This window comes from Nuphar pumila, chromosome 16, assembly GCF_984573655.1.
Source record: "Nuphar pumila chromosome 16, dmNupPumi1.hap1.1, whole genome shotgun sequence".
NCBI classification, from domain to species: Eukaryota; Viridiplantae; Streptophyta; class Magnoliopsida; order Nymphaeales; family Nymphaeaceae; genus Nuphar; species Nuphar pumila.
Window position 1 is genome coordinate 58721598 of NC_143264.1, and position 27293 is coordinate 58748890.

Here is a 27293-nt window from a genome sequence, read left to right on the forward strand (position 1 = left end):
AGATTCACACTTGAGGTAAGGGATAGTATAAGTAATCTTAGATGTCAATAAACATTTTTATATTGTTTGTTAATGTAATGTTGTAATTGATTAGCATGATTGTTTTTGGGTGAGACCACGACATGCATAACTTCCATGCTTGACATTATGAGTAGAATTATATACATGTTTATGTGATATGCAAGTTAGTTTTGATATGTCATGCATGATGAAAAGAAATTCTATTGTGATTGCATGTCTAGATAATTCATTAATATCATGCATTGTGATGAGACCATATTTAGATTAGAGTCCAAATTAGTCTATTCATGTTGTATGAATGGATATTTAGAGTTCAGCATGCATGACCCCTTAATTCCCGGAAGTGGTGACCTGTGGCAATGACTACCTGGTTCACGGCCAGAGTGCATCCACCATTGAGAGTGAGTCGTCGGTGATTTAACGATGTAGAGACACTACATCATTGCATGCTAAGTGAGAGATGTGTGAGTCTTAATGTCATCATGAGATTAAGAATGAGATTATTGTGATCAGTCATAAGACCACTCGTGAGAGAACGAGTGAACTATGAATGTGAGAATATTGTTCAATGTGTGAACTTAGTTATGACTTAAAATTTCACTCACACTGGTTTGGGACTCTGGAGGACCCTAGATGGTTGATAATCATCATGGTTAGGATGTAGCATGAACCATGTCGAGATTGAGAGCTTGACCTCCCTGCTAGCTACCAGTGGGGTCCTTGTGGTGGTTCACTGCAGTGTCTGGTGGTTCGGGGACCACTGTGAGTGTATGGTTCATTGTCTAGCCAACATATAGAATTGGGGTGTTCTACAGGGTTGCTACGCCCATAGATGGCTATTACCGGTATAGCCAACCTAGTGATAGTTGAGAAATAGAGTATTTGAGAATAATAATGGAGGTAATTAAAATATATAAACATATGTGGTATATCGAGAACTAAACTAAGACTAGGGGCTTATAGCCCACTACATTTGTAAATTGATTGTTTATTTACTTATAATTATTTCTTACTGGATTGTACACTCACCCCCATTTTTGTTTAATTACAACTGTAGGTTCCAGGCATTAGTATCAGTCAGCGTGTGAGCAGTCTTCAACAAAGCATTTGGTATAATTTCTTTTCCTTGTCATTGAATAAATTGTAATTGCTTTTATTCTGTTATGAATGATGAACCTTGTAAGAAAAAGTTGATTATGGAAATAAAATGAAAAGTTTTTTTTAGCCACGTTTTCTCTGTGTAAGCTTTGCACTCTTCCCTCTGGGAAGTAATACCAACCGAACTTGGACTCCTGAGGTCCCAGATTGGGGTGTTACAATGTGGTATCAGAGTCAGGTTTACACAGAAAAAGGGTTCATCATTCATAACAAGATTCAATGACAAGATGTAAGTCTCTCCTCGAATAAGATACGTTAGTGATTAGATTATTGTGTGATTAGGAATGACTAACGAATAAAGAAACAACGAAGCCCCACAGGCTCAAGACTCTGCTGAGCCTCCCATGGTAGGGAGAGAGGAATTCTTCACCGTAATGACAATAGTTACCGGTGTCATCACAAGTATGACCCAAGTGGTTAGAGAGTTGACACCACAGTCTCCTCCGATCTACATCATACTTGGAGATCGAGACTCTTACCATCAGAATTACCCCTACACTACCTAGGGGCAACATCCACCACCTTACGGAAGGAGGAATCACCAGTGCAATTGTCAGAGAGCGAGGTCTGCACGTGGACGGATGAGGAAAAATCAGATTGCGGCTCGAGGAGGAATAGGGAGAAGAGCATCTCCGAACACAAACTTTGTGCCTCGGGGAGGGTCTCGTATGGCCAACGCACGAGGACAACATATGTCCTGAGCTAGATATGCGTCTGCCATGAGTGTGGGAAACCAGAGGGTTCCACCTCTATTCCAAGAGTTTCTGTCTGAAGAAACTCGAAGAGCTGCAGTTCAGGCAGCCGAAGCAGCTCGACGGGCAACGAAAGTCAATCAAAGCGACCCAGGGTTTGGGCAAGGGCGAGCAATTTCGGGAAATTCAGAAGAGGAAGGCGAGGATGAAGACCCAAGTGATGATCTAGCCTCACCTACATACACTCTTTCCACACCTACCCACACATCTTCCTCACCAACTTACACTCATGCTTCTTCTCAGTACGACCTGAACGCTCCTCCTGAGACTCATCAGCAGCAAACTCAAGGGAGTACAAGGAACATGCCCTGCTTCGGATGGATTGAAGAATGATTAGGATTAGCTAGTTGCTTAGTAGAGTCACATTATTTAAATTGCATTCTTCTTTCTTTTTGCTTGCTAATAATGTTCCTCGTGTGTGTATGAGACTTTTTGAATGAAATAAAATGAATAATTTTATATATATTGCGTGAGATGTGATAAAATCTTGTACGAATCTAATAAACCATGTGATGTTAAGTGATCATTTTTCTGCAGTACAAATGGTCACTCGCAGATGGATATCTTATCTTTCAAAGGACACGGTAGCAGCTAGGCAGGAAAGAGAAATCATTGGCGGACCGTCGCGAAGGGCACTCTCATCATCCCCTACTACAGAAGGGGCACAAGTTCAGGAAAGCCACACAACAACTCACACACCGGAGAGATATACTCCCTGAGAAGGTAAAGAAGAAAGTATGAAGATCCCACCTAGATCCCCAATGAGCCAAAGTACAAGGATACCGCCAGAGTACACCACCAACCGCATATTGTATGAGCTTCTGCAAACTACCCGAGCCCAACAGAGTCAACCTTAGACGGTGATTTCTGATATCACCTCATGGGCGGAGAGGTTCAAGAACATGCAACCTCCGCTCTTCGATGGCACTCCTGACGGTGTCATGGCAAAAAAATGGTTGATGCAAGTTGAGAAGGCATTGGATGCCATCCAATGTCCAGAGGATCAGAGGGTATGGATAACTGTATCCAATCTGACTAGCGATGTAGAGCACTGGTGGAGGTCTATCAGGGACACCTTGGAGTCAGATACGTACTTGCCTTGGTCCACATTCGTGAGAAGATTTTATAGGCAATTTTTTCCAAAATGTCAGAGGGTAGAAAAGGAAGAAGAATTCAGGAAGTTGAAGCAGGGTGACATGACGGTCGCCCAATATACTTTTCATTTTAACTCTCTCTCCCGTTTTGCCAAGTCCTTAGTGGCAAATGAGAAAGAGAAGTGCAGAAGGTTTGAGAGGGGTTTGAGGCCCAAAATTTTGAGGTTGGTCGGGCCACAACAAATAAAGAAATACAGTCGACTCGTAGACTATGCCTCTAGGTACGAGTTTTGGGAGATGCAGACAACAAAAAAGCCTCAAGTGAAAGAAAAAGCCAAGACGAAAGAAAAGACCCAGCACAGCGGTGGCAATATAGTAGAATCCTATCGGAGGAAGTTTCATTCTAAAGGAAGATTCCAGCGAGACAACAAGAGGCATTTCGGAGGTCAAAACCATGGTCAGAACCATGGTAAGCAAGTCAAGTATGCAGACAATCAACAAGCCAAGCGACAAAGGTTCCAGAAGCCGGTCCATTCGGATAACGCTTGTAAGACTTGTGGTCTCCATAGGCACGAGGGTAAATGTGACTTGAGGAACGTGAAATGCTTCAACTACCAGCAGATAGGTCATTATGCCAATGATTGCCCACAACCTGATCGAAGAAACAATGCCCCACCAAAGCCGAAGCCAGCAGTACCAGGCTGCGCCTATGCGACTGCTCTTCAAGAAGTTCTTGCCAACCCTGAAGTGGTTGAAGGTACACTTCTTATTTCTGGTGTTCTTGCTCGTGTATTATTCGACTCAGGAGCCATACATAGTTTCACTTCTTCAACTTTTGGAAAATGGTTGCCAGTGGCACCTTCTCAATTGAGTGTTTCTTACTTAATAGAGACACCTATAGGAGCAACCACCATTGTGGATACTGTGTATTCTAACTGCGTAGTAAAAATCAAAGATTGCGAGTTGCCTGTGAACTTGTTGCAACTCAACTTCAAAGATCTAGATGTTGTTCTGGGCATGGATTGGTTGTCTGACCATCATGCCACTATCGATTGTATAAGAAAGTGTGTCAGCTTTCAAATACCTCAAACTCCAACTTTCACATACCAGGGTGTTAGAAAATTACCCAAGCCGGCTGTCATATCTTGTTTAAAGACCAATATATATATATTAAAAAGGGATGCATGAGATTCCTGGCTTATATGAAAACTGAAGAAAAAGAAGACCTCACAATATCAGATGTAGACATAGTTCGTGAATATGATGATGTTTTTCCAGAAGATCTACTAGGTCTCCCTCCTGATCGTGAGATTGAATTTCAAATCGATCTAGTTCCGGGAACAACACCCATTTCGAAGGCTCCCTATCGAATGGGACCTGCGGAACTCAAGGAACTCAAGGAGCAACTGCAAGAATTATTAGAGAAAGGTTTTATTCGTCCGTCAGTATCTCCTTGGGGTGCTCCGATCCTATTCGTCAAAAAGAAAGACGGATCTTTGCGCATGTGTATAGACTATCATCAATTGAATGCAGTAACCATAAATAATAAATACCCATTGCCTAAAATTGATGATTTATTCGATCAACTGCAAGGAGCGGCATGCTTCTCAAAGTTGGATTTAAGATCAGGTTATCATCAACTGAGGATCAAGAAAGAAGATGTAGCTAAGACAACATTCAGATCAAGATATGACCATTATGAATTCATGGTCATGCCTTTTGGTCTAACTAACGCACCAATTGCTTTCATGGATATGATGAATAGAGTTTTCAGACCCTATTTGGATAAGTTCGTGGTGGTTTTTGTCGATGACATTCTTCTATACTCTACCTCGAAGGAGCAACATGAAAAGCATCTGAGGATAGTTCTGCAGACACTTAGAGAACTTCAGCTCTATGCCAAATTCTCTAAGTGTGCTTTTTGGTTAACAAGTGTTCTTTCTTGTACACATTGTTTCTAAAGACGGGATTATGGTAGACCCTGCAAAGATTGAAGCAATCATCAATTGGTCTAGACCCAAGAATCCTACTGAGATTCGTAGCTTCTTGGATTAGCTGGGTACTACCGACGATTCGTAGAAGGATTTTCTTTGTTGGCGGCTCTTATGACCAAGCTCACAAAGAAAGACGTAAAGTTCGAGTGGAATGATAAATGTGAGCAGAGTTTTCAGGAGATAAAGAAGCGTTTCACCACTGCCCCAGTGTTGGTCTTACCTTCTGGATCTGGAGGTTTCACTATTTATAGCGATGCCTCTCACAAAGGATTGTGTTGTGTTCTGATGCAACACAGAAAAATGATAGCTTATGCATCTCGTCAGCTTAAAACTCATGAAGTCAACTATCCGACGCATGATCTGGAGCTAGCAGCGGTGGTATTTGCCCTTAAGATATGGAAACATTATCTCTATGATGAACAATTTGAGGTCTTTATCGACCATCAAAGCCTTAAGTATTTGTTTTCTTAGAAAGATTTGAACTTGAGACAAAGGAGATGGTTGGAATTTCTGAAAGATTATGATTTTGAGCTAAAATATCATCCCAGAAAGACGAATGTAATCGCTGATGCTCTTAGCAGAAAGGAATGAGCACTAACTAGACTTGCAGATTGGGAGTTATTTTCCTCGGTGGCTATCAAAAAGCAGAAACTCAATGCTTATCATGTCAGTTATTATTCGTGCAAACCACATTAAAGTCAGAATTATGAGATCAAATTAAGGAAAAACAACCCTTAGACCCAGAATTAATGCAAGTAAGAAAGAAGATTTCAGAAAATGAAGAATCAAAATTCAAAATTGATGATCAAGGACTTCTTAGATTTCGCCAGAGAGTGTGCATTTCTAAGGATGACCAACTTAGAAATCAATTGTTGGAATATGCACACCATTCTAGATATAACATCCATCCCGGTAGCACTAAAATGTATCGAGATATGAAGGATACATTTTGGTGGAGTGGTATGAAGAGAGACATTGCTGAGTTTGTTAGCAAATGTCTAGTATGTCAGCAGGTGAAGATTGAGCACCAAAGACTAGGTGGTCTTTTGCAACCACTTCCCATACCCGAGTGGAAATGGACGGATATCTCAATGGACTTCGTTACGGGGCTTCCAAAGACGAAGAATGTGATGGATTCAACATTAGTGATCGTCGATAGGCTAACTAAGTCTGCCCACTTTTTAGCTTGTAAGAGAACTCACTCGTGTGACCAATTGGCTCAATTGTTTAGTAGAGAGTTTGTTAGACTTCATGGAGTACCAGATTCAATTGTTTCAGATAGAGACTCGAAGTTCACATTACGATTTTGGCAAAGTTTTCAAGAAGCAATGGTGACACAATTAAAAATGAGTACAACTTTTCACCCCCAGTTTGATGGTCAGTCAGAGCGAACCATTCAGACCCTAGAGGACATGCTTCGGGCATGTAGTTTGGAATATAGTGACTTGTGGAATGATATTCTACCATTAATGGAGTTTGCCTACAACAACAACTTTCAAGCTAGTATAGGTATGGCTCCATTTGAGGCATTGTATGATCGATGATGTCGAACACCCTTGTGTTGAGATGTGGTCGGAGAAAGGAGATTGTTAGGGTTCGAGATGGTTCAGCGAATGACAGACCAAGTGAGATTCATTCGAGAGTGTCTTCTCACAGCACAAAGTCGACAGAAGAGTTACGCGGACCAAAGATGTCGTGAGTTGTAATTTGAACAAGGTGATCACATATTTTTGAAGATATCTCCGTTTAAGGGAGTAATGCATTTTGGTCAAAGGGGAAAGTTGAATCCCAGATATATTGGACCATTTGAGATACTTGCGAGTGTTGGTCAGGCAACATACCGGTTAGCTATACTACCTTTCTTATATCGAATTCACAACGTGTTCCATGTTTCCATATTACGAAAGTATGTGCTAGATCCCTCCCATATATTGGATACAGTCGAGACTGTATTAGATTTACAAGACGACTTGAGTATGAGAGAAAAGCCCATAAAGATTTTAGATACGAAAGTGCAAAAGCTGAGAAACAAAGAGTTATCTCTAGTATTGATTAGATGAAGTCATCACAACAATAAGGAGGCTACTTGGGAGCATGAATCTGATATCCGCGAGCAATTTCCACATTTGTTTCCAGGTAAGATTCGTGACAAATCTTCTTTTAAGGGAGGTAGAATTATAAAACCCCCTCCAGCAAAGTCGCTGGAGGGGATAAGCATAAAAAAAAAAACAAAATTTTAAAGAAAACAGCGGTTTCCCCAAAGGGGAAACCGCATAACGGGAGGGAGTGAGAATAAACCTCACCCCCCAAAAATCCGCAGAGGGTGAGGGTTATCCTCACTCTGCGTGAGGGCTATAAAAGCCCTCACGCAGCCTCCCTCCACCACATCTCAACGAGCGGCAGAGGGAGAGACAGAGAGAGAAGGGGAGCGAGAGAAAGAGTGAGGCGCTTACCGGCGACAGCGGCGACGACAGCGAGGTAAGACTCCACCCTCCTCATCTTCTTCTTCGTTCTTCTTTTCTGATCTAAGCACAAAGGGGGAGGGGCCGCCAGCCATTGCTGCCGGCGAGTTGTAGGAAACAGAAAAAAAATATTTTATGACAAAGGGAGAGAGTGAGGGGGGTCGGCCGGCCCCGACGATCGGCCAACACCAATGGCCGGCCCGGAGGTCGGCCCAGGTCGGGATGGGAGCAGAGAGAGGGTCGGCAGGGGCCGACCCCCCTCTGCACCTGGGATTCGGAAGGGGCTCCGCCCCTTCCGCTCTTTTTATTAAGAGACCGGGTCGGTCTGGGGTGACCCAGACCGAACCGGGTCGGTCTAGGTGCGACCTAGACCGAGCCCGTTGGTCTGGGTCGCGCCCAGACCGAGCCCTTTAAAAAAAAAAGGTCGGTTTGGCCTGGGTACGACCCAGACCGAATCGGGTCGGTCCGGGTCGCACCCAGACCGAACCGAGTCAGGTGGAAAAAAATATATAATAATAATATTTGTAGTTTGGGTGTACCGGTTCGGGTCAAACCGGTTCAGACCAAATCGGTTCGGATGGAACCAGTTCCAGTAGAATCAGTTCAGACTGAATCAGGTCTGAACTGAACCGGTTTGGATGAACCCGAGTCAGGCCGAACCAGTTTGATATAACTGGATCTGGGTTCTCAGCTTGAATCTAGTTGGATCTGGACCTGTTCTGGATATGATTGGATCAATCCTTGATCCATTTCAGAACTGGGTCTAGATCAGACTGTTCTCGATCTGATTGGATCAGTCTTTGATCCATTTCAGAACTGAGTCTTGATCAGGCTGTTCTGGATCCAGTCAGACAATTCGGGATCTAGTCAGACCATCCTGGATCCAGTCAGACTGTCTTGGATCCAGTAAGAGGGTATGGATCCTGTTCTGGATCTAGTCAATCTATTCTGGATCCAGTTAGAATATCCTGGATCCAGTCAAACTTTTCTAGATCCAGTCAAGCAGTTTTGGATTCAGATAAGTGTTGGATCTAGATCCAAGCAGTCAGGGTTTGGATTCAGATCAGAATTTGGACTCAGATCGGATCATGAGATAGTCTCAAGTTGTCTCGAAATCCGAAATATCCAATTGGATACCCGAGATCCATTTCAGTAAAATGGACATATCTTTGCACTCCGAACTCAGAATCGAGTGAGGTTTGGTGCGTTGGATTCGTATTAGAGAGGGGAATCCATTGGTTTATAAAATTCAGCCAAATTCGTAATTCAGAAATCAAAGTTTTATGATTAAATTTGGGAAGGGGTATGTTGGTAATTTAATTATAACATAAGAAGTTTTATGCATTAATATGAACATCTTATGTAACCAGATCACATTGTTAAAGCTTTGCGAGGCTCGGTTTTGGAGAGATCACAGATTCACACTTGAGGTAAGGGATAGTATAAGTAATCTTAGATGCCAATAAACATTTTTACATTGTTTGTTAATGTAATGTTGTAATTGATTAGCATGGTTGTTTTTGGGTGAGACCACGACATGCATAACTTCCATGCTTGACATTATGAGTAGAATTATATACATGTTTGTGTGATATGCAAGTTAGTTTTGATATGTCATGCATGATGAAAAGAAATTCTATTGTGATTGCATGTCTAGATAATTCATTAATATCATGCATTGTGATGAAGCCATATTTAGATTAGAGTCCAAATTAGTCTATTCATGTTGTATGAATGGATATTTAGAGTTCAACATGCATGACCCCTTAAATCCTGAAAGTGGTGACCTGTGGCAATGACTACCTGGTTCACGGCCAGAGTGCATCCACCATTGAGAGTGAGTCGTCGGTGATTTAACGATGTAAAGACACTACATCATTGTGTGCTAAGTGAGAGATGCGTGAGTCTTAATGTCATCATGAGATTAAGAATGAGATTGTTATGGTCAGTCATGAGAGAACGAGTGAACTATGAATGTGAGAATATTGTTCAATGTGTGAACTTAGTTATGACTTAGGATTTCACTCACACTGGTTTGGGACTCTGGAGGACCCTAGATTGTTGATAATCATCATGGTTAGGATATAGCATGAACCATGTCGAGAATGAGAGCTTGACCTCCCGGCTAGCTACCGGTGGGGTCCCTGTAGTGGTTCACTGCAGTGCCTGGTGGTTCGGGGACCACTGTGAGTGTATGGTTCATTGTCTGGCCAACATGTAGAATTGGGGTGTTCTACAGGGTTGCTACGCCCATAGATGACTATTACTGGTATAGCCAACCTAGTGATAGTTGAGAAAGAGAGTATTTGAGAATAATAATGAGGGCAATTAAAATATATAAACATATGTGGTGTATCGAGAACTAAACTAAGACTAGGGGCTTATAGCCCACTACAGTTGTAAATTGATTGTTTATTTACTTATAATTATTTCTTATTGGGTTGTACACTCACCCCCATTTTTGTTTAATTACAACTGTAGGTTTCACACATTAGTATCAGTCAGCGTGTGAGCAGTCTTCAGCAGAGCATTTGGTATAATTTCTTTTCCTTGTTATTGAATAAATTGTAATTGCTTTTATTCTGTTATGAATGATGAACATTGTAAGAAAAAGTTGATTATGGAAATAAAATGAAAAGTTTTTTTTAGCCACGTTTTCTCTATGTAAGCTTTGCACTCTTCCCTCTGGGAAGTAATACAAACCGAACTCAGACTCTTGAGGTCCCAGATTGGGGTGTTACAATGTGGTATCAGAGTCAGGTTTACACAGAAAAAGGGTTCATCATTCATAACAAGATTCATTGACAAGATGTAAGTCTCTTCTCGAATAAGATACGTTAGTGATTAAATTATTGTGTGATTAAGAATGACTAACGAATAAAGAAACAACGAAGTCCCACAGGCTCAAGACTCTGCTGAGCCTCCCATGGTAGGGAGAGAGGAATTCTTCGCCGTAATGGCAATAGTTACTGGTGTCATTACAAGTATGACCCAAGTGGTTAGAGAGTTGACACCACAGTCTCCTCCGATCTACATCATACTTGGACCTCAACTACATTATCTATAAACTCACGACTCATAACAATCCCTACTCCATTCCTATTCCTATTTATTCCTGTATACCAAATCTTATATCCCCAAGGTTCTATCACTTTTGCTTTCTCACCTACCCATTTGGTCTCTTGTAGACATAAAATATCAATCTTTCTCCTGCACATAACATCTACTAACTCTACCAACTTACCAGTTAAAGACCCTATGTTCCAAGTGGCTAACTTAATTTTATGGTCTTGGACTAACTTCTTTACCCCCACCAATCCAACAAAGTGAGGGAACCCTTGCCTATTTGACACCACAGCCGGGTGCCGGTGTGACGCGTCACTTCTAAGCGATGACCTAGCAACCCTTGCCCATTTATCACTGCCTCTAGGCCTATAGAGTACAACACATCGCTCAGTAGGGAACGCCCCAACGAAATTCTCATACTGTGGCTCTATCAGAAAAAAATAAAATGGGTTTTGTTGATGGTTCAGTTATGAAACCGGTCACATATTCATCCACTTCTGCTATCTAGACCAGATGTAACAACATGGTCCTCTCATGGGTCTTGAATTCATTATCAAAGGATTTGACAAAGAGTGTAATTTATGGAGAAACGACAACCGACGTATGGAAAGAACTTCATGAACGTTTCTTGCAAACTAATGAACCATAACTTTTTTAGATTTGTCGCTCCATTGTAACCTTACATCAAAAAAATCTCTTTATTTCAAATTATTATACAAAGATAAAAATTTTATGGGATGACTTGTCAACATAACTCGCTATTCCTACATGTGTTTGCAGAGCTTCCAAGTCTCTCGGATTTACTTCAACAAGAGAGGCTCATAGATTTTTTAACGAGTCTCAATGAATCCTATGCTCCTATAAGAGACAAATTTTAATCATGGACTCATTGTCGAATGTTAATAAAGCCTACAACTTATTGTTGCAAGAAGAAAGACAGAAAGAACTTCAAATTATGCCAATGGTTGAAAATAATGGGGCTGCTGCTGTGGATCATAGTGGATGCCTAAATCAATTCTCACTAAGCAACCCCGTCTCAAGGGTAAAGGGCAAAGAGAGCGACCAAAATGTGATCATTGTGAAAAGTTGGGACACACTAAAGATCACTACTATCATATTCATGGGTTCCCAATAAAAACTTCCAGTTTTCATAATCAGCATGTTGGGACCCAAAATAAGAAAAATCATCAATCTCAAAATTTTGCAGCGCAAGTCCAATCTGAGCCAATACTTTCGACCAACAGTCTTGCTCCTCAACTCACCATGGATCAATACAACAAATTCTTATCTCTTATATCAGTAGGCAAAGAATCAATGGTGAACATGATAGGTAATCACTTTGCCAACTTAATTCATTTTTTGCTAGCGTGTGGATTCTTGATTCTAGAGCTTGCAATTATATGTGTTGCTCACTAACCATGCTCTCTTCAATCCAACCCCATTATTTACAGCCTATTAGACTTCCAAATAGTACACTTTCTTATATGACCCATGTTGAAAAAGCCATCATTTCTCTAGACATTACATTAGATCATATTCTTTATGTACCATCATTTAAATTCAATTTAATATCTGTTAGTAAACTTACTGAATCTTTGAATTGTGACATTCATTTCTTTACTGCCCATTGTGAAATCCAGGACCATCGATTGAAGATGATGATTGGTATGGGTAAAGTGCGTGCAAGACTATATTATCTAGAGACGAAGCTAAGCTATACTGCTGCTACCTCCACCAACCAAATACCTTCTTTAGACCTATGGCATTAGTGATTAGGACATCCAATTTCTCAGTACCGAATGCATTTATCTGAATACAATGAGATGATTCACTTTAATAATTGCCAATGTGATATATGCCCGTTAGCAAAACAAACTTGTTTACCTTTCTATGATTGTGACTCAGGTTCTTCTTGTATTTTTTATTTAATTCATGTTGATATTTAGGGAGGATATTCCATTCTATCTATTACTGGCACACATTATTTTCTTACTATTGTGGATGATTTTTCACGTGCCACTTGGTTATTTTTTATGCGTTTCAAATCTCAAACTAAGGAATCACTTCAAACCTTCATCAATATGATTAAAGTGTAATTTAACTCACAAGTTAAATGCATTAAATTTGATAATGGTTCTGAGTTTTTTTCTTATGATATGCAAAATTTTCTTTCCACCAATGGAATTTTGCAAGAACATTCTTGTGTTTTAACACCCCAACAAAATGGAATAGTTGAATGTAAACATAGGCACCTATTAGAAATTACAAAAACCTTAAGATTTTAAGCAAATTTGCTCATCAAATTTTGGGGTGAATGTATTCTCACGGTAGCTTATTTAATAAACAGATTACCTATCTCAGGATTGAATAAACATTTTTATAAAATGCCATATAAGGTGTTGTATAAATCTAAACCAAAATATCAACATTTAAAGGTTACCATGAATCAAAATAGATAAAGGCTGTGAGGAAAATAAGGAAACATGAATCAAAATATTAACGTGAATTAGTTACCAGAGATCACACTATCCAGCTAGAGAAGAATTAAATTCAAATGTTATAACAATCTCTAACAACTTTGAATCCCTACAATCAAGGGATCGTTTTTCTTACTTTTGTACTTTTCTATTTAACCATAATGTAATATGATAGGCATTATACAAGTTACTATATTTACTTTTTACTATTCACATCTTTGGGCTCTCACATGTTCTGTCCATCATAGCTTAGTGAAGACAATAAAAAACATCATGAACCCCATCATAGCAAACTTGCACCTACGCATTGTCATCTTCATCCCAATCAATCTTGATGGCAAACACAAACGAGAATGTGACATTTGTTAATGGCGAACAAAGTGAGAATCCATATTTCCTTCATCACTCTAATAACTCAGGTCAGGTTCTCGTCTCCACTCCTCTTACAGGTGAAAATTATGCTTCTTGGAGTCGTGTTGTTATGGTAGCACTATCGGCTAAAAATAAAATGGGGTTCATTGATGGATCCGTGATCAAACTGGATGCATCGCCCCCTCAGTTTGTCAGCTGGACCAGATGTAATAATATGGTCCTTTCATGGTTTTTGAACTCTCTTTTATGAGAGTTATCAGAAAGTGTAATCTTTGGTGAAACGACGGTGGAGGTATGGAATGATTTAAAAGAACAGTTTTCTCAATCTAATGGCCCACACATTTTTCAAATCAAGTGTGCCATTGTGACCCTTCATCAAGAAAACCAATCGATTGTATCATACTATAGGAAGATGAAGGTGCCATGGGGCAAGTTGGTGACCAATATTGTGCTCTCGACATGCACATGTGGAGCTTCTAAAGCCCTTTTGAAATTGTATCAAGAAGAAAAGTTGATACAATTTTTTATAAGCTTAAATGATTCATACACAGCGGTTTGAAGTCATATCTTCATCATGGATCTCATGCCAAGCGTAAGCAAGACTTATAGCCTACTCCTGTAGGAAGAACGACAAAGAGAGCTTCAAGTAGTTCTCAACCTTGAAGTAAATATTGTTGCAGCTGTTGATAGCCGTGTGAATCGACCTATTAGAGAGGGTCATGGAAGAGGGAGAGGCTTCAGAGAAAGTCCAAAATGTAACCATTGCAGAAAATTGGTTCATATAAAAGATAAATGTTACGAGTTGTATGGCTATCCTCCAAGAGCAAATGCCACTCAAAAGGAAGAAGCTTCACCATCCAATCTTGCACCTCAGTTGATCATGGATCAATATACACAACACTTCTCTTTAGTGTCGTAAGATAAAATGTCTCCAATGACAAAAGTGGCAGGTAATTTCCTTATTAACTTTGTCTTTTCTTAATCATCTTTTTGAATTCTTAATACAGGAGCAATCAACAACATGTGTTGCATCCCTTCCATGTTCACTTACTTTGATAATCATTCTTTTTCAAAACCCCTCAAACTTTCAAATAAATGATATATAGTCTGGTCACCTATATTAGAAATATGTCCTTGACTCCCAAAATAAAACTTGATCATGTGTTATGTGTTCTTTCTTTCAAATTCAACTTAATATATGTTTGTAAACTCATTGATTCCTTGAAATGCATAGTAACCTTTTATTCTTCTCATTGTCATATTCAAGAATCTCAATCGATGGAAATGATTGGAGTGGGTAGAATGCATGGAGGACTCTATTTTTTAAATTCGAATGAAAATAAGGTAGCAACAACTACCATCACTAGATCAAACAATTTTGATTTATGGCATTGACGTTTGGGCCACATGTCTTTTAATCATTTAAAATTTTTGTCTAGAACATGTGATTCAATTTCCTTTAATCGTTGCTTGTGTGAAATTTGTTCACCAGCAAAACAAACTAGACTTCCTTTTCCTACTAGTGAAAGTCGTTCCCACAATCCATTTGATTTAGTGCATTTTGACATATGGGGTGGATACTGTATTCCCTCAATTATGGGTGCTCACTATTTTCTTACAATAGTCGATGATTATAGTCGGGCCACTTGAAATTCTTGATGAGGTTCAAATCTCAAACCAAAGAGATGATGCAATCCTTTATCGCAATGGTGAAAACCCATTTTAATGCTCAAGTCAAATGCATTAGATTTGACAATGAATTGGAGTTTTTCTCAAATGATATTCAAAATTTTCTCTGAGAAAAGGCATTTCTCATCAACACAGCTGCATTGCCATACTCCAAAAAAATAGTGTTGTGGAACATAAACATAGTCATTTGCTTGAGATTACAAGAACATTAATGTTCTAAGTCATTTTGCCACATCCTTTTTGGGGAGAATACATTCTCATAACTACCTACATTATAAATCGGGTTCCAACTTCCTCCTTAGAAAGTGATTTTACAACAACTCCTCATGAGGTCATGCATAACATGAAACCAAAATATTCTCATTTAAGAGTTTTTGAATGCCTTTGTTTTGCACACAATGTACACTACAAACACAAATTTGATCATCATGCTCGTAGATATATATTTATTGGATATCCCTTAGGACAAAAAAGCTATAAAGTATTTGACATTGACAAACAAGAAATTTTTATTAGTAGGGATGTTACTTTCCATGAGGATGTGTTCCCATTCAAATCTGAAACGATTTTCCAAAATATGAATTTTGTTTTGCCTATTCCAGATTTTAGTGAATTGTTTCAAGAAACCATGCCTTTTCAAACAAATAGGAGAAATGCCTCATAAAACTCAAGATCCACCTAAAACCACCCAAGAGACCCAAACAACCCAAACCATTTTCGATCAAAGTAATGTCCAATCTAGATGTTCAAATTGGCTCCAATCATGACATGCTTATTTGGATGATTATTACTGTGGGACTGTTGCACTTTATGCCCACACTGCCTTCATTAACAGGGACACCCTTCCTTCTCTCTCATTTCTTATCTTTTTCTCAAATTTCTAAGGAACACAAAGTTTTTCTTGTTTTCATTTCCTCTCACAAAGAGCCATGAGACTACCAAATGGCATTAAGAGATGAGAAGTGGAGAGCAACCATGGCAACTGAGGTCCAAGCCTTTAGACAAAACAAAACTTGGACCTTAGTTTACTTGTCATCGGGAAAGAAACCTATTGGGTCCAAATGGGTATTTAAAATCAAGTTTAGATCTAATGGCACCATCGAGCGATACAAGGCTCGACTTGTGGCTAAAGGGTATATCCAACAAGAAGGGCTTCACTACCATGACAAATTTGCCCCTGTTGCAAAGTTAATCACCATGAGATGTCTACTTTCAGTTGCAACAAAATCCAACTGGTCATTATATCAATTAGATGTCAATCACACCTTTCTTCATGATGACCTTGATGAAGAGATTTATAAGAAACTGCCACCCGACTTTGTGCATGAGGGGGACAATCGAGTTTGTCATATGAATAAATATCTATATGGATTAAAGCAAGCATCAAGGTTGTCATGGGCTTACTTTTTTCAATAAACCAGTGTGGTGCGATAGACCTTTCTTACCGCCGCAAGCCTTTCTATCACGGACATAGAATGCTTTGCAATCCCATGATGCGCCAAGCTGGCCAGCCTAACGGCCAAAGGCTGCGTACCAACACCTTTTTATATGCTGGAACATTTTCATTGGCCCTGTGCACCACCCCGTGCTCAACTGCCTAGCAGAAGCTGATTAAGCACATTTCCAAATACGCATTTCATGTAGTCCATGCTACTTAGTGCTTAATCGTCTCATACCAGCTATCACTTTCGAAAGTGGCATAAACTTTGCCTTACCCTTGCGTGATATGGAGTGTATTGCGACTCCATGCACACGACATAGCAAAACCTCACCACTGAAGGAGTAAGACCTTGTGACCCCCACTTCGAAGACCAGTTGATGATTGAACACCATGGCAAAGAGCACGATCCAAACTCATTCGGCGATGCCTAGGCATTCACTCACCTAGCCCCGAGTCATCATACTCGGTTAGAATCACCTTATGTAATCCCTGGGAGAATTAGCCCTAACCCACACGTACCCCCGTGCATCCAAATGCTATGTGTGGGACAATCTTGCAAGTTGAGAGGTCCTTAACCAAATCCTCAAAGGCAACATCCTCTGATCCACTAGTATTGCTTAACCAAACAATGCTCTACGTCTGTGTCACCACACAATGATGCACTAATGATGATATCGATGCCTATTGCATGTTGTGATGCCACCACATGTCACTAATCAAGCGAACACATAATGCACATTCCTACACTTGATGCATTTTCCACTCAATAGAGTTTTGTATTGCACATGTCCTATTCTGAAAGATCGGTCTGAGACATTCTCCCCCACCCAAAACCATTGTCCTCGATAATGCTGGTGCAGGTAAGAAAATAGTTTTTACTGATATGCCAATTTTCCTTTATACTTATCTTTGGTTTACTTTTTTTCTTCATCCTACTCAACTTGTTCTGTATTACATTCACCATTACCATAACCTTTAACACGTCAAGTCTCATTTCTTAACGCGCCTCCGATCACTTAGACAATGGTCTTCTACTTTATCATCATCGAGCATTCTCTGCTCGTGAGACCTCAGTGTAGTCTCAAACACAAACGGGTCATCCTTGCACGCACGACAAACTTACCATTTTTATACTCATGGATGGAGTGCCTTCCAACCCCAGCAAGGGCAATTTTAAGCCCTTCATGGTCCTCGCAGAGAAAGACGACCACCAATTCATGCTAGAGGGATATCAACTTCCTTAAGCATCAACTTGCGGTTTTTCAATGGTCTAAACTAGTCCTCAATTGGGAGACGCCTTCTTGCATATCACCCCAAAGTATCCTTTAAAGTGTCTTTCTGGGTACTCATCCTCACATGGGCACCTTTGGCCCAATGCTGGAACTCCCCTCTTGAAGCCAACATGCTGTAATTCTCTCTTAGAGTCAGCAAAATGTTTCCGTAGGAACCAACAAGCTATGAATAATATTTTTTTTGCACATACAATCCATTGAGGATCTACCAACTCAAGGGACCAAAACAATGGGCATTCTTTTTCAACGTGGCACTCTGCTAACCCACAAACTTGGGAAAGAATCTAAAAGTTTAACTAAGTCTCACATACCCAAAGGTACAAATCCATCCAACCGAATCCAATGTGCATTCTTTGCATGCACAAGGCAAACGTCATGCTTCACATGTGAGACAAATGCACAACTGATGAAAATCTTTGGCTTATCTACGTTTCTTTAGCTAATTGAACAACAACCTTACACTTCTGCTTATCATCGACAAGATGTCCCATACCATCTTGTCAACATCTTGCTTTCTGTGCTTGGTCAACCACACTTCAGCTGCGCAAAATTATGTAAGCAAGATAAACCATAGTTGTCCTCTCAGTGTCGCATACAATGAAGAACAAGGTCTCGTGAATCTTTCTGCTCTAATGCCAATTTGTCATAGGCTTACTTTTTTTAATAAGCCAGTATGGCGTGATGGTCTTTCCTTACCGCCACAAGCCTTTCTATGGCTCTGTCACGGTTATAGAATGCTTTGCAAATCCGTGACGCACCAAACTGCCCAACCTAATAGCCAAAGGCTGCGTACCAACATCTTTTCATGTGTTGAATCATTTTCATTGGCTCTGCGCACCACCTCATGCGCAGTTGCCTAGCGAAAGTTGATCAAGCGCATTTTCAAATGCGCATTCCATGTAGTCTATGCTGCTTAGTGCATAGTCGTCCCATACCGGCTATCACTTTCGAAAGAGACACAAATTTTGCCTTAGCCTTGCATGCCATGGAGTGTATTGTGACTCCATGTACACAACATAGCAAAACCTCACCACTGAAGGAGCAAGACCTTGCAGCCCCCAATCCAAAGACCAGTTGATGATTGAACACCATAGCGAAGAGCACCACCCAAACTCATTCGTCGGTACCTAGGCATTCACTCACCTAGCCTTGAGTCACCATACTCAGTTGGAATCATCTAATGTGATCCCTAGGAGATTTATCTCTAGCCCAAAGTCACCATACTCAGTTGGAATCATCTAATGTGATCCCTAGGAGAATTATCCCTAGCCCACATGCACCCCCGTGCATCCAAACGCTACTTATGGGACAATCTTGCAAGCCGAGAGGTCCTTAACCAAATCCCCAAAGACAACATCCTTTGATCCGCTGGCACTACTTAACCAAACAACACTCCACGTCTGTGCCACCACACAATGATGCAGTAATGACGATACTGATGCCTATCGCATGTCGTGCTACCATCGCACGTCACCGATTAAGCGAACACATACCGCACATTCCTACGCTTGATGCATTTTTCACTCAGTAGAGCTCCACATTGCATATGTCCTATTTTGAAAGATCGGCCCAAGACAAAGGCAATGATTTGCTAAATTTTCAAATGCTTTAAAGAAAGCAAACTTCAAACAGTCTCTAGCAGATTATTCCTTATTTTTGCTAATATTATGAGATAAGCAAACATACGTTCTTGGGTACGTTGATGATGTAATAATCATGAGCAACGATTCAGAAATGGTGACAAGGCTCAAAGCATTCTTAGATAGATCTTTTCATATCAAAGATATTAAAAATTAAATTTATTTCTTGGAATTGAGGTGGCTCAATCCAAGAAAGGTATTTTCTTGAATCAATGGAAATATACTCTTGAATTGTTGAAAGAAGTTGGGCTACTAGGATCTAAAGCGAGTGACACACCCATGGAACCAAATCACAAATTGGATCACTCTGGGAAAGTTATCAAAGATCCAACATCTTATAAAAGACTTGTTGGGAAGCTCGTATATTTGACCATAACTCGGTCGGATATAACATATGTGGTCCACATTTTAAACCAATTCATGCAAGAACCAAGGCAATCACACTGGGAAGCGATGGTGAAACTCACAAGGTACCTAAAATTGACATTGGGGTAAGGAATTTTACTAGAGTCAGAAGGAGAATTTCAATTTATCTTGCTATGTGGATTCAGATTGGGCAAGTTGTCCCTTCAGTAGAAGGTCAACTACATGTTATTGCACCTTCCTTGGGTGTCACCAATTTCTTAGAAGACTAAGAAACAAAGCACAGTATCACGTTCGTCCGTTGAAGCTGAATATCGGGTCTTAGCAGCAGATATGTGTGAAGTAACATGGTTAAGGTATTTACTTAATGATTTGAGAATTTCGCAAAACAAGCCTACAGAGATCTTTATCTTTTGTGATAATAAATCAATGATGCACATAGCAGCCAACCCAGTTTTTCATGAGCGGACGAAGCACATCAAGTTAGATTGTTTGCATTAAGTTCGTCCCCAGTAAAAATCAGAAAGCAATTATATTCACCAAAGTGGTGAGACGTGATCAGTTTATTCATCTAGTAAGCAAGATGGGCATAATTAATCCTTAAGGGCCCAGGAGAGTAATGAAGATTGTGTGGATCCCACATATTCAGCAAAGGATGAGAAAGACGTTACCAACAAAACAAATAAAGGCTGTGAGGGAGACGTTACTTGCAAAATAGATAAAGGCTGTGAGAAAAATAAGAAAACATGAATCAAAATATTAGCGTGAATTAGTTACCAAGGATCGCGCTATCCAACTGAAAAAGGATTAAAATTCAAATGTTGTAACAGTTTGTATTTTGTAACAGCTTTGAATCCCAACAATCAAGGGATCAGTTTTCATATTTTTGTAGTTTTCTATTTAACTACAATGTAATAAGAGAGGCAATATAAGTTACTATATGCACTTTTTACTATTCACGTCTTTGGGCTCTCACTTATTGTGTCCATCACCAAAGCAGGTTATATGTTCCCCCCTGAACAGGGCAGTTAGCTACATCTCATGTTCAGGGGTCCCAAAGAGCACCACGTATGTAAGCATGTGCGTCTCGTATCCCCATGTTTGTCAACATTAATTAGCGTTGGAGTTTGATGCGATTGCAAAGACTTAAGTACCCTCTCCTCCATTGGTGCAAAAAAAATGACGATTCTTGAAAAGGAGTGGTTGTAAAGACTTAAGTGCCCCGAAGGTGATTATTTAAGACCCAGTCTCTGCACTGCAGGATTATCCGAGAAAGAAATCTCCCCTGGAGGAGGCCATGAACATCAACCCTCTCACTCTCTCTCTCTCCCTTCTATTTCTGCTTTTGTGCACATCCATTAGAAGATCATACATTGCTCCATCAAGCACCGACTGACCTGCACATTGACTGTTGTGGAGCCTGATTCAAAGTTTTTACCCTTACAGGAGGAGGGTTTGGGGGCTCATCCCAGCGTGGGTAGCATCATTCAACTCTCACTCTCTCTCCCTTCTATTTCTGCTTCTGTGCACATCCATTAGAAGATCATACATTTCTCCATCAAGCACCGACTGACCTGCACATTGACTGTTGTGGAGCCTGATTCAGAGTTTTTACCCTTACAGGAGGAGGGTTTGGGGGCTCATCCCAGCGTGGGTAGCATCATTCAACTAAATGAGTTATAAATCCTGATTCAGAGTTTTTACTCTTACAGGAGAGGGGTCTGGGGGCTCCTCCCAGCGTGGGTAGCATCATTCAACTTGAAGAGTTGTGGAGTCTGATTTAGAGTTTTTACCCTTACAGAAAGGGGGGTCTGTGAGCTCCTCCCAGTGTGGGTAGCATCATTCAACTTGAAGAGTTATGGAGTCTGATTCAGAGCTTTTACCCTTACAGAAGGGGGGTCTGAGGGCTCCTCCCAGCGTGTTCATGGCCTTTTGCCCTTACAGGAGGGGGGTCCGGGGGCTCATCAACCCTCTCACTCTCTCTCTCTTCTATTTCTGCTTCTGTGCACATCCATCAGAAGATCCTACATTGCTCCATCAAGCACCGACTGACCTGCACATTGACTGTTGTGGGTCCTTACTGATGAGCTGCCTCTAAATTTATTCGACTCTGGGTCCTTATTGCACTTGAAGTTGAGTCGTTGTATTTTTTGTTGTTTGGTGGGTGGTGAGGCCCTCCTCTACTCTCTCAAGACTCTTAGCTTGGGCAATCTTTCTTTTGATGATTGTGGTTGTAATGTATTGTTGAAGTTAAAATGGGGAATGAAATAACAATAGAAATCACTGAAAATTTACAGAAATAAAGTAGACTCAATAACGAAGACACCACTTTTTACGGATTTGGAATATGAGCTCCGATTAGGGAGATATGGCACTGACAAGTTGGTCCTAATTCGGGTAGCGATTTACAGCGATTTGCTTACTGAATAATACTACAAATCGCTATAGCGATTTGCGGAAGACACTACAAATCGCTATAGCGATTTGCGGAAGAATCTACAAATCGCTATAGAGATTTGCGTAAGAATCTACAAATCGCTATAGCGATTTACGGAAGACACTACAAATCGCTATAGCGATTTGCAATTTGTAGTGTCTTCTGCAAATCACTATAGCGATTTGTAGTGTCTTCTGCAAATCACTATAGCGTTTCGTTGGAGACCCGAAAATACTACAAATTGTTGTAGGAAAGTCCGATAATACTACAAATCATTGTTAGAAGGCCAAAAAAATTTTTAGTCCGGAGGGCGCTGCCCCCCGAGCCCCCCGCGCAGCGGGATCCGCGCCGGGGGGGGGGGGGGGGGGGGGAGCCCCGGACCCCCTCCTGTAAGGGCAAAAACTCTAAATCAGGCACATAAGTAGAGAGAGAAGGAAGAGAGAGTGAGAGGGTTGGTGTTCATGGCCTTCTCCAGGAGGAACCCTTTACCTCCCTTGATTTCTTCTCTAGAGAAAGAGAGGGTTTTACAATGTTTTACGAAGAAGGAAGAAGAAGAAGATGGCGATGGAGCAATGTAGGATCGTCTGTTGGATGTGCACAGAAGTAGAGAGAGAAGGGAGAGAGAGTGAGAGGGTTGATGTTCATGGCCTTCTCCAGGAAGAACTCTTTGTTTCCCTTGATTTCTTCTCTAGAGAGAGAGGGTTTTACAGTGTTTTACGGAGAAAGAAGAAAAAGACTTTGAAGAGTCAACATCATCCTCGACATTCTGGATAAAGGATATGTTTGTCCTTTTTTTGAACAGAAAAAGAAGAAGACTTTGAAGAGTCAACATCATCCTCGACTTTCTGGATGAAGGACATGTTTGTCCTTTTTTTGAACTGTTTGTTTTTTCTTTTTTGAATAAAGGGCATTTTTGTTATTTTCTCAAACCATCACTTTATGAAAAGAATAGCAAGAAAGGGTACTTAAGTCTTTGCAACAACACCAGAGTCCGATGCAAAGTTATGTCAACATACACGGGAATATGAGCCCCATGTGCTTGTATACGTGGTGCTCATTCAAAGCCCCGAACACAGACGTGGGATTCAGTGAATCATCAGGGGCAAACATACACCACCCTCTCGTCCATCACATCTTAACATAAACCTGTAAAAATTAAAGAACAGACCAATTAAACATCTTCATTGTTGTTTGGAAAGGAGTACAAACAAGAAGGGTTGCAACTTCCAAGGATCCTCATGACATTTGAGAAAGTACAGATCCCATATCATCACCCTTATCAACTGACCTAATAATATATCACATCATTGCCAAGGTCGAAATTATTATATATATCTTCATTAACGAGAGTACCATACAACTCTCCTGCTGCCACAAGCTCATCATAATCATTCTCAAATTGCCCTTGAAGATCTGCGAAACCGCAACCTGATCCTCCACCCGGCTGCGTCAAACTATTAATCCCAACCACCGTCTCAAAACTCGACCCGCTAAATGAATTACAAACAGATCCCGTTAAATCATGATCATTTATCAAACAATGATCACCATTTGTCAACCAGTCAGAGAAGAGAACTTTTGGTAATGGAGCAGCCTTATTCTTTGTTGTTGTTGAACTTAATATGAGGTCTTCCGAGGCTAATAAGGGTTTATCCCCTAAACCACAATTGAAAATGGAGTTCTTAGGGGAGCATTCCAACGGTTCCAAGGATTCCAAATTTGACTTAGAAGACTGCGTTGCTGCTGCTGATGATAGCGTGTTTTTTAATTCCACTGACATTGTATTTGGCGGGAGATCTAGGGCAACAGGGTTGTGAGGGGCTTTTGGACGGTCAGGATTTATGGCCACCTTGGTCACCTCTCTCTTGCTGAGTTGGGAATTCCAATGATTCTTTATCTCGTTGTCCGTACGTCCTGGTAGGTGGGTGGCTATTTGGGACCATCTGCATAGGGGAACGAGTCAAAATGCTCAAAGACTTTTTCGTTTAAAAAGGGAGGGAAAAAAGCAAAAAATCAAGTAAATTGAGATCTTTAATGGTCCCAACACCCGCCCGGATCCGGTACAAGCATGCCCTGTTTATATTGGTAATTATTGACCCTACTATAATAAGGTTACAAATACGCCAAATTTGGATCTAGACGGTAGAAGAAAGTTGGTTCACATCCAACTTTGATATACAAACATGGCAAACTTGGCCTGCCATATAGTCAATCTAAGGGTTGGGATAATTAGGATCCAATCCTGATAATATTTTGATCTGTTTTGTTTGGCTCAAATCCAACTAATATTCTAGGAGAGTCCTACTAGGCTATTTCAGACTGGGCCATATATATGGTTGACTGGTTATTTCTGATGATACATCTTCCCTTCCAGATCTCTTTTTCCCTAAAAAAGTGATTATATATATATATATATATATATATATATATATATATATATATATATATATATATATATGCATTCTAAGCAGACCAAATTATAAATCACGTTTAAGTGGTGGGGAGATCTAGGGCAACAGGGTGGTTTTCTCTATTTTGCAATGCAAGTTAAAAAAAAAAGTGGAGAGGGATCCTTACTTGTTCCCAAGCACGTTGTGCAGACCAATGATGATTTCCTCCTCCCTCTCAGTAAAGACTCCTTTCTTGAGTCCTGGCCTCAGGTAATTGATCCACCTTAGCCTGCAACTCTTGCCAGTTCTTTGCAGACCTACACCTTGGTCAATCCTCGTTTGAGTTAGTTTGCATTTAGTTCTATTAGATACCAAACATGAAAGCTTAATTTACTATGGCACGAGTTGGAGCAACTAGAATCAAAGAAGTAATGGGAATTTGGAGGTTGTGGCACAATATAACTCCAATGAGAATTAATGCAAAAGAGTTTAGGGTGAACTAAAACTTGAATAGAAATGAATGGTAGGTTAAGTCTCATTGAGGCTGAACCATATGGGTTAAGCGTGGTGAAAGATACCCCAAAGAACGTGAGAGAGATATATATGTGTTGATGAAGAAGAATGACATATTGACATGCACTCACCGGCCTGCAATGGGACAACACTCCAACGCCCTTGGCCATGCCTCACTATGTAATTCTTCAGCCTTTGATCCTCATCTGGTGACCACAGACCTTTCCGGTACTTGGGTTTCGGGATTTCACATTCCTTGCACCCCATTAAAATTTTGAGAATCCCCGGTGCCGTGGAGAGAGAGAGAGAGAGAGAGAGAGAGAGAGAGAGAGAGAGAGAGAGAGAGAGTATTAATTTCTTCAGAGAAGGTGATTGTGAAGAATCAACGAGAGGGTAGAGAGGCCTCTGATGATAAAATTGGTGATGCAGATACTAAAGCGAATGGGGCATATGAAGGAAGGATAGTTGGTGGCCCAGAAGAAATACTCATGGGCCCACATGACTCCGCTTTCGTAATCCACAGCAAGGAGAAAGTAAGCAAACATAGAACTAGTGTTTTGAGGACCAACACGTTGATCAAACCACTCGTTAGGTGGCCGAATTGGGCTTCTGTCTGCTGGAGCCTGAAATGATCATAAACTCTCTCTCTCTCTCTCTCTCTCTCTCTCTCTCTCTCTCTATATATATATATATATATATATATATATATATATATATATATATAGAGAGAGAGAGAGAGAGAGAGAGAGAGAGAGAGAGAGAGAGAGAGAGAGAGAGAGAGAGAAGTGGTAGCTGTCTGCCACTTTTTGAGTCTACAACCAGAGAATAGGTATTTTCAGCTTGTTTGGGCAAATCTGACCCTCCAGATGTGTTTGATATAGTCCATTTGCTAGAAAATGATACTCAGACCATGTTTTTTAAGCATTGAATATTTTAAAAAATTATCGACCAACAGTTTTAAATCTTATAGAAACCTACCTGCATGTCGGAATCAGACGATCCAAGAGTCGACTTCTATAAAAGCAAGCTTGTAGATCACATCTGTATGATCAGAATTAAAAAAAAAAAGAAAAAAACCCTCCCAAAGTCGGGTAGGCTAAAAAAGTGGTAGGCAGCAATCACACACACACACACATATATATATACATAAAGGAAGAAAGAGTAGGTGATAGCTGCCTACCACTCTTTTAGCCTACTGTCAATCTACTGGGCCTTGGAAGGGTTTTTTCTATTTTTTCTGAAATGTGACCATACATGTATGATCCACATGCTTGATTTTATATAAATCGATAGGATCATCCGATTCCAACACGTAGGTTGGTTTTTATAAGATTTAAAAATCAATGGTTTACAATTTTTAAAAGTATTCAATGCTTAAAAAATCATTTTTATCAAAAAAGACATGATCAAGTGTCATTTCCCAGCAAATCGACCATGACTAATATATCTGTAGGGTCACATGTGCGAAAAACCAATACAACCTGAAGTCAGCGCTATTTACTGGTGATGGGCTGGCGGTAGGCTCACAAAGTGATATATATATATATATATATATATATATATATATATATATATATATATATATATATATATATATATATATATATATATATATATATATGGCAACTAATGAAGGTAAGGAACTAATGGGTAGAAATCACTTTTTTCTTCAAAAATTTTCAATTATTTATGTGATCTACATTGTTTGTCTAGTAGAAAACTTGTTTTGAATCATGTGATTATAACAAGTAATTAGGTTTCAAAAGAAGGTCCAAAAATTAATGGCCCACAATGTGCCAAAATTTCATAACTCAAAAGATCACATTTGTGCACTATCCAAGGCTTGATCCTATGTGGTTAGATTGAGTTTACCCTTATGATTTCTAGCTCATTAGTTTCTTACCTTCATTAGTTTTATATATATATATATATATATATATATATATATATATATATATATATATATATATATATAGAGAGAGAGAGAGAGAGAGAATGTAATTAATGTGATTTTATCATAATATACTACAAATGAATGGTTAGGTAACACGAGCATAACCAAGGGACATCGAGTACGAACTCCACGACCTCCAGCTTGCCCCTCAAAAACCAAAAAACTCATATTTAACTTG

At 40.1% G+C, this 27293-nt stretch overlaps 1 protein-coding gene across 1 annotated transcript in view; it reads left to right on the forward strand.

The window, feature by feature from the left end:
• Positions 1-2833: 2833 nt before the first annotated feature.
• Positions 2834-27293, forward strand: part of LOC149813281 (uncharacterized) — a 35906-nt gene continuing 11446 nt past the window's right edge. Inside the window, exon 1 of the mRNA XM_089991095.1 lies at positions 2834-4050. Within this exon, the coding sequence (XP_089847221.1) occupies positions 2834-4050 (1217 nt within the window). The remainder of the gene's footprint in view (positions 4051-27293) is intronic.